Source organism: Mercurialis annua, linkage group LG4 (assembly GCF_937616625.2).
Source record: "Mercurialis annua linkage group LG4, ddMerAnnu1.2, whole genome shotgun sequence".
Classification (NCBI taxonomy): domain Eukaryota; kingdom Viridiplantae; phylum Streptophyta; class Magnoliopsida; order Malpighiales; family Euphorbiaceae; genus Mercurialis; species Mercurialis annua.
In genome coordinates, this window is record NC_065573.1 from 27,881,205 (window position 1) to 27,890,858 (window position 9,654).

At 34.1% G+C, this 9,654-nt stretch overlaps 1 protein-coding gene across 1 annotated transcript; it reads right to left on the reverse strand.

Annotated features, from left to right (window-relative positions):
• Nucleotides 1-3,461: 3,461 nt before the first annotated feature.
• LOC126676395 (uncharacterized) lies at nt 3,462-7,668 on the reverse strand. The gene is made up of 8 exons (XM_050370586.2): nt 7,601-7,668; nt 5,711-7,011; nt 5,552-5,639; nt 5,079-5,474; nt 4,607-4,993; nt 4,427-4,525; nt 4,254-4,346; nt 3,462-4,177 (listed from the first exon to the last, which is right to left on the reverse strand). Exons 2-8 carry the CDS (start codon nt 6,343-6,345, stop codon nt 3,572-3,574), a joined length of 2,304 nt encoding a protein of 767 aa, XP_050226543.1. The 5' UTR covers nt 6,346-7,011; nt 7,601-7,668; the 3' UTR covers nt 3,462-3,571.
• Nucleotides 7,669-9,654: the final 1,986 nt, after the last annotated feature.

Consider the following 9,654-nt stretch of genomic DNA (forward strand, 5'->3'; position numbering starts at 1 on the left):
TTAGATCAACAACATTTTGAATTATTTATTTATTTATTCTTCATATTAAAGAAGTCTATTTATATACTCCCTCTGTTCTATTATAATTGAGAAAATTTTAATTGCACATTATTTAAGAATTTTTAGTAACATTAATTTTATATCTTTATATTACATTAAATGCATCACAATTTTTCAAAAATATGTTTTCTAAATGCATTAATTGAAGATGGTATAAAGAGAAAATTAGTGTGAAAAGTACTTTATAAATAGAAAGTGTCAATTGGAATGGGACACCTAAAAAGAAAATAGTGTTCAATTAGAATGGGACGGAGGGAGTATTATTTACAAAATCAATAAATACTAATATTTTTTTATATGATCAAATTGCACATCATGTTTTTTTTTTAAAATAAAATATTAGTTAACAAAAATAAAAAAAATCTACAACTATAAATGTTCTATTTTAAAATTATTTATTAAAGTATCCAAAAATACAATGTCAAATAAATTGAGACAAAAATAATACTATAATAAAAATATATTTATTTCTTACTACCAATCATAAAAATAAAATTATTATCTCTAATCTATCAAATATAATTATAAACCACCCAATATTATTAATCGGAAATATTAAAAATATCATAAACTGTTCCTATATAACAATTGGCTCAAAAAGAAAAAAACAATTGGCTCAGAAAATTGAAGGAGCCATTTTCTATTTTTTATAAATTGAAGGAGCCAAGTTCTAGACGTCTAAGTGATATATTCCACCACTATATATGATGACCCCATTAAATATTTTAAAATGAAAAAAATTACACATCACTAACATATTTTATTTTTTCTTTCAATTATTCGATGAAGATTTGGATATGGTCCACGTGTTACACACTCATTGCATTAAAGAATCGAATCAAAATTAGTGTCACAGTTTCGTGTTACCGAATTATAAACATGTCGTATATTTATTTAAATCTAAATATATTTTTCTAATTCGATCCGATGTAATTATATTAAAATATTAAACTCAAACAAGACACATTCATTTAACCAATTAATAAAAAATAGCTCATTTTTTAGTAAATATATAGCTATAAAGATTATTTACATACTTGTTAATAACATGTTTAGCATTTTATATATATATATATATATATATATAATCAAGCAATAAATTTTCTAAACATCCACAAATCTCCATACAACAAAAAGAAAACAAAAAGAAAAAGAACTTATAAAATTTATTAGTATGTGTTATATGGATATATTTGAGTCACATATAATAGATAAATAAACATAACTAATAAATAAGTTTAAAGTCATCAGGAGGGGTACAGTCACTTCTCTGAATTCCTCACAAATATAACTGCTTTAAAATATTAATAAAATCTACATTTATTCTAAAAAAAAGAAAGATATTTTTACGAGTTAGACGAATTAAACAATAAAAGTTAAAGTGTAATATTATCCTTAGTTTCGAACCTAACGGAATATGGTTTAAATTTAAAATGTATTATAGTAATCTTATCTAACAACTCTTCTATTCTACTAGGTCTTCATTTCGTGTGTGGAGAAATATAGGGTTTATGTATAAAATACTAAATAAATAGAGGGGTCAAATGAAATTAAAAAAAATTAAAAAAATTAAAAAAAATTAACACACACAGAAAGGAAAGGGACCTAACCTGAAAGAGAAAGTCAGAAAAGGCCAATGTTTGGAAGTCAGGACATTTTCTTTTCTCTGTATAAAATCCAATATTTTCTCGACCACTTCTTCATTCATTCACTCATTCAAAAAAATCTCACTTCTCTTCAATTTCAACCTTTAATTCTCTTCATATCTCTCTCGCTCTCTATCTCTATTTAACCAGAAATCGAGAGAGATAGCTCTGAGTGGCATTTCATCGAACACGATATGGGCAAGTATGTGGAATTATTAGATGCTCTCAGAATTGCCGGGAGAATTTACTCTCACTGTCCCCAGACTGCCCGTATGTACTACCACCCTCCTTCCAACGTCGACGACCATCTCCACCACCACCATGACCACCTCCATAATGGCGGCGGTGTTACTCACGCGCCGGTTCAAGACTCTGCCCGGAAGTCCTCCTGTGGAGTGAAGGCGGCTGTAGGGTTTGATGCAACAGAGTTGATTTTTAGTTCTGTAATGTGAAAGGGGGAATTACCCTTAGGAATGTGTTATTAGTTTTTTACCAATATATTATTTATTGGGTTATAACATTCTTTATTACTAGATCTATTGATTTGATTTCAAAGAATCATTTCCATATATCAACAATTTTGCCTCATTCATTTATTTTAATCAACCAACTGTTACTGTTCTTAGTTCTTATTTTTTTTAGGTATTCTAAATCTATGAGTTTAAATTTACATATATGTTAAATTACTGATAATTATACAAATAAACCAACCTTGAACCTTTTAGGTAGAGGTTGGGTCACAATTTGGGAGCCAAGTTCTTGACCAAGCCTGTTCATAAACTCTCTGAATTTCAATTTTAATCAGAATATTTTTTGAGCTTTAAAATTCAAAATTAAAGATGTCTATCTTATTCTCTGAAAAAAAAGACTTTATAGTTTGTTATCTAAAAATTTAAAATATATATTTTTTATTCATTTAATTAATAAAATATTTTTAATAAATTTTGTGAAAAAATATATTTATCAACTTTCAATTACATGTAATTAAAATTTTAAATACTAACAGTATATCAAAAATCAAATGGAAAGAAACTGATTTTTATTGTGAAATACACATTAACTTTCATTTAACATAAGTTTTTTTTTCTTTTACACATCTACCGTCACAAACTCATATGTTCCAAGTTCTAATTCTCGACAATCTTCGCATACCGTTGTCTCTCTAGGCCTCAACAACAGACCATCTCGACATATCTCACCCGCCAATTTAATTAAGTAAGAATTTAAAAAACATATTTATTCTCGATTCAAATAATGGGCATGGGTCAGCGATTGAATTCAGATTTTATCGTTTTGGAGGATAAAATATTGAAATATATGCACAATACATGTATTTTTGATTTTTCATGACATGATAGTGTAATTTTATATTAAAATAATATTTTAACTATTTCATGAAAATAATATTTTTATGCATAGTGTTTTTCGGGTTTTTTCCCAAATAATTGCCCTATAAAAACAAAATTCCCAAATGGTGTCTCTTGCTTGAATTCGCAAGTCATACTTGCGGATTGACCCATGAATCCGCAAGTCAGACTTGCGGATTCAAGCAAGAAACCCTTAATCACCCGATTAAGGGTGATTAACCCTTAATCGAGTGATTAAGGGCTGACACCAATCATTGGGAGACAATTTTGTCTCCCAATGATTGGTGATTGGAATTAATGATTGGGCATTTAGTGCCCAATCATTAATCCCAATATATCAATTAAAAGAAATTAATTTATATATTATTCTATTTTAACAAATACCTACTAATTTAAAATTGATAAAAATATTAAACATTAAAAATTAAATACAAATTATAACATTTGTAATAATTTAAAATAACAATATTATTTTAAAATTGTTTACAAGTACTAAAACTAGTCACGATATCGAGCCGGTTTCCGCATGCGGGTTCTCATGTCATAACCCTGCTGAGTGCGTCGGTGACGTGAGGTATCAGTCACAGGGTTATAGTCGCCACTGTCACCCTCGTCACTAGTATCAGAATCGTCGTTGTCTTCTGAATCGTCACTGTCTTCGTCTGTAGGCTGGTGTGGATGTTCAATAACCGGAGCTGGAGTAGTGTCTCGCAGATCCTGCGAGGTGATGTCCGGATACAGTGTAAAACTAGGAGGCGTAAAATGCTGAAACCGATCACTGGAAAACGGATCAGCAGACAGATCTGCACCAGAGCACCACGGCTCCGTAGTCGAAAAATACATCTGCGAAGGATCTTGAGCCTGAGGCGACCCAGAAGGTGGTACCTGATGTGACGATGACGCCTGTCCTGCAGTAGGTGCGGCGGGATAGTAGAACAACTGTTCAATGAAATCTGACTCTGTCGACGTACGCCATGGGACATCTGAATGCGTCGGCGGTGCAGGCCATGACTGATCTGACTCTGGCTGAGCCGGCGTACCTAGTGGAGTATATCCCATCTCTCCCAGATATGAATGGAAAGACGGAATCGGCGGCTGGCGAACCTGAATAATGAATTGATTAGATTTATAAACTGAAATAGAAGATTATAAATTACAAATATAATAAAATAGGTCGAACCTGTGAATCAGATGGCGCAAAAGGATCTCGAGTGTTGGCAAATGTCGTATGTCTAAAAGATGAGTCACTATACGGCATCGGCGCCGGGGGGACCTGAACAACGTAACTTATTAAATTGTAAACTAAAAATGTAAATTATAAATTAACTACAATAATAATAAAGTAACTCAAACCTGTGACTCAGATGGCCCTGGTCGATCCTGAGTGGTCGTAAAGGTCGTATCTCCAAAAAATGAGTCAACATACGGCATCGACGCAGGCGGGACCTGAAACTATAACATCGGGTAGCACTAAGCGTAAGAGCATAAAATACGAGTTAATCAAGTGAAATAGTATATTAAATTGTCTCAAACCTGTGGATATGATGCTTGGGGTGTCGGCCCGGAGGTTGACCCGTAATGTTGTCTTTCCCAGTAGTCCGGCTGCGGTATGTCTGAGGTACCCGCCACCTCCGTGTGAAAAAATAATGGCTCTGGGATAGGGTACACATGCTCTGGACGGGGCTGTGGAGGCATTCTGCGTGGCTGTCGACGCCGCCCTCTAATAGAGCTTAAATCGACCTGACAGGGAGAGAGCGGAGGCAGCTGGTATGGTTGGTCCGCTGGCTCAGGAGGGGGAAGTGTGACGTCCCTGCGATCCTCCATGGTAGCAAGCTGAGAACTTCGTGCACCAAACCTAATCCTGCGAGCGGCACTCGAACTGGCCTCCCCCGTAACATGGGTTCTCTCCTGCAAATCGCGCTGTGACAATATACAATAAACCGTCACTAATATTATTAATGAAAATTAATTAAATGTAAATAGTTTTAATTTACAAAATACGTACACTAGTGCCAGCCTCTGCACCCTGAAGTGTAATCCATCTCCGGCATCGACGCCTATACCAGTCCATGTACTGGGAATGGTAATGGGGTGGGTGCTGAAGCTGCCGGCCCTGAACTACAAACGCGTTTCTATTGTTCCAAAGTTGCACCCAGTAGTCCATCTCATATGCGAAGCTCGAGGAACCCCGGTAGCGGACGTTGTGAAGCTCCTCAGTCTGCAAGGGGGGCAACGGAATAGGCTGAACTAGGCCGAACTGCTGAAGCACCCTGTCTGGCTGGTGCCACTCCACAATGTTATAGTAAATGAGTGGGACTCGCGCACGCCAGAGATGTGCCCCATCGAGGTACTCCCGAGGGATCGAGCTGAGAATATCGTCAGAATATGGCTGCCAGTGGATCTGGACAATAAAATCGAACACACTGTCAAAATGTGGTTAATTATGTAAAATTAAACTGAAATAACTACAAAACTTACATCCTCGTATCGCAGGCCATCCAAAATTAATCTCACAGCATGGATGCTGTGCCTCGGGACTGCCCGACGATCCCTACGCCCGCCCCACCTGTTAAAAAATACATTGACGAATAAATACATTGATTTACAAAAACATTATAAATACTAGTAAGTACGCACCTGTCACCCAAAGGTAGATCCTCTGCTATTATTGGGGTCAGCAGTTGGGGTCGAAGTGGCCTCAGTCGCTCGAACGCCCATAGCTGTACAATCCACAGAGGACCTCCTATGTTACGTCGGCGTTTGTGCATCCGTGTGGTAATGCACATCTCGTGGTATAAATGGGCCAAAACTGCAGATCCCCAGCTGATAGTCCGTAAATCATGTAAATTTGCTAAAAGGGGTAAAATTCTCAAACCCAAATGACCACTGTTCAGGTCTGGGAAGCACAAAGTCTGTAGAGCAGCCCATAGGTACGCCCTAACCGCCCATTCAACATGTTCAGGTGTAGCATAGGCCGGTAAACTAGTAAACTCGCCGAACTCACTATACAACCACCTGGACCCAACCCAAGATGTACCCTCTGACTGAGAAAGCTCTAACGGTCTCCCTAACAGGGCAACACCCCTATCCTGCCAGTCGTCCACCCTGTCTCCAGTCACAGCCGTCCCATCAATGGGGAGTCCAGTAAGGATTGCAATATCCTGCAAAGTGATCGTGCACTCCCCATCTGGAAACATGAATGTATGCGTCTCAGGCCTCCACCTCTCCACTAATGCTGTGATAATGGACATGTCGAGCCGATATTGTCGCATCCTGATGAAACCAGAGAGCCCTGTCCGGCGGACTCCTTCCTGGATGCGTGAATCTATCGAACCAAAGGAGGGCAACCCGTGACTTGTCCGCGAACCTAACGTGTTCAGGGAGCTGCGACTGGTAATGAGTTTGTTCTCCCGAATTGGCCATTTCTAACTCGGCGTCGATTTCACCTGCATCATCTTCGTCGCTCTCATAAAAGTGTTCGTCTTCATCTTCGTCACTGCTCCTTACTGACTCACTGTCCCACTCTGACTCGCTCGAATCGCTTAACTCCAAATTATCCAGCGAAATTTCAGTTCCACCCAAAATCCGGTACTCAACGTAGAACTCCATAATTCGTAGATTCGGACATCTCATAGATTCGGTTAGTATTCCAAATAAATGGTTATTGTCCTGCACTAAAAAGAGTGCGTACGAATCTACTTCACCCCTTACAAATTTAGGCAGTCTGAATAAAATTTGTGTAATCTCCACTTCTGAGTTAGTAGAGTTCGGTCCGCTACAAACTGCCCTTTTACAAATGTTAACCAATTCATCGAAATTCATTCGTTCACTGAGTGGCATCTCCACTCGACAACCACCGTGATATTCTACTCCACGGGGGGAGTTTACAATTTGCCCATCGAACCATATCAGAAAGGATACATTGAGTGTCGACATTACTACACATTTTTTTACAAAAAATGAATTATCTATATTTAATATTTGTCCATAATTAAGATAACAAATTCAAATACAAAGCATCTTTTAATCACATTTTACTAGCACTAAATAATTATAACAATTATTTCTAATATTTAATTAACAATATAAAAATGAGTTCACTTTTAACTATTATAATTTTTAAATATTTTTAAAAGTTAAATAAAATAGAAAAATTCTTCTAAACATTACTAATCCCTAACATTTTACTAAAATGTAATTAATTTTTATTATTATCCATTATACTATTTCTTTAAATCATGCCATTTTTTAAAATTATACTTGATTCTAGTATTTTATTTAATAATGATAATACTTACTTACCATTTTACATTATAAATACTATATAATAAATCAATAAATTCACAAATAGGATTTTCTAATTTTTTTAAACATTAAACTAACATACTAAAATTTTGTTTATTATTTGACTAATTTTTAATTTTAATATTCACAGTTATAATAAATACTCTAAAAATATCAATTGAAATTAATTATTAACATCTAATTAACAATTTATATTTAAATTAAAATAAAATATTTACTAACCTCTTGTAGTCCACAAGCAATAATACACTATCCGTTATTAACGCCTAGCTTCGATACGCTGTCCGTCGTTAACGCCTAGCTCCGATACGTTGTTAATTCCTAGCTCCGATATTTGTAAATTATAGAATTGTAAATTTAAATCAAAAAATTAAAAAGGTTTTTTTTAAAAAAAAAAAAAATAACATACATTGTGCCGGGTGTGCTGAAAATGCACACCCGGAGTGCTTATATAGCTAAATGTATCCGCAAGTCAAACTTGCGGATACATTTAGTCTGATTCCCATGCGGGAATCAGAACTGATTCCCGCATGGGAATCAGACAGGTCTGATTCCCATGCGGGAATCATTACTGATTCCCTGTGGGAATCAGTTAATGACCTCCTTAATGGTAATTAAGGAGGTTTTTGCTTGAATCCGCAAGTATGACTTGCGGATTCAAGCGGGAGGCACTAAATGGGAAATTGTTTTTTAAGTAGGAATTATTTGGGAAAAAACCCGCGTTTTTCACTTATTAACAAACAATAACAAAGAGGGTGAGGATGAGCTAAATTGTACAACCAATTTGTGGATTTTGTTTTATCTATTTTTGTTAAAAGTGTCTTTTTTGATTTTATATGCAAAACTGAAGGGCAAAATGATTCTTTGTTCATGATATATTACTCTACTATATTATGTACAACGACTTCACAGAGTATTTTTAAGTAGCAAAAATGATAGTGCATCACTAAACATATTTCTTGTAAATTTCTTTATGCCAATTAGTTAATAAAGAATACTTTTATGGTCCATGTGTTACACGATTCATTGTAAGCCAATTGTCGGTCATAAAGAAGGGACGGGACAATATATAATTGATCATTTAAATAATAAATACCTCCGTCTCATAAAAATAAAAAATAAAATTTGTAAAAATTAAGAAATTTATTAATTAGAAGTATTCAAATATTTATATAATACTACTCTTTAATTTTTTTAAGAATGATGCATAAAATTACCGCATTTGATGCTCATACAATAAAATTATGAAGGTAGTTTGATAATTTTATTCTAAATTATAAACAAATAGAACTATTTTTTTTAATTTTATGGAACAAAAAATATCTATTTTTATTTTTATAGAACGGAGGGGGTAATAGTTTAAAATTAGAGATAAAAGATAAAAATAATACATGCCAGCATTAATTAAGTACAGACAAACTAGTTTGTAGATGTCACAAAAAAAATGCCAGCATAGTATTTTCTGATCATTGCAACCACATTAGCATTGTGCTGCACATCAACACGGGTTTTGCGCTCCCATGCTATGAGAGGTTAGAGTGATAAAAGAAATAAAAATTTATGTGATGAAAAAAAAATTGTTAAAAAATATAAAAGTGGTAGGTATACTTGAGGGATATTTTTTAAAAAGACAACAGCATAAACATTTTTATGTTAACTAAAGAATTAAAATAGTTATATGAGTAAGATTTTGAATGAACTGGATGATCTAACAAATAAAAAGAATCATATGCTACAATTATATACGTTTTAATCACCAATTTACAGAGAAACCTTTCAAAAAGAGAAGGAAATAACTATGCTAAAAATAATATAAAGTTTAATTCTTCAAAAACGTTGCAACTTAAAAATTTAAATCATAGCACAATCGAAACCAAACAATGATCTTTGATAGACTAGTTTAAATATTAGAAGAAACTTGAATGAATAAAAAAAGATTTAAACAATTGAATTCATCGAGAATCAAAACATACAATCACCCAAGACAATACAATATTGGTTGAATTCGAAAAACACACAAATATAGCACACACCGTTATTAAACAAAGCACAAAGGATTATTATGCTAAAGATCATAAAAAAAATTAAAATCGTAGATCACCATCTCACTACTTTTAAAAGTGGTAAGGCGGCAGTGATTTAATTAAAAATTAAAGATCATCGTCTCAACACTCTCAAAATTGAAGCTGCGATGAAGGTTTTTGAATGGTAAGATATAATATTAAGCCTTTTTTTTGAAAGTTAAAGTGTGAAAATTGTATGGTATTAGTAGTTGA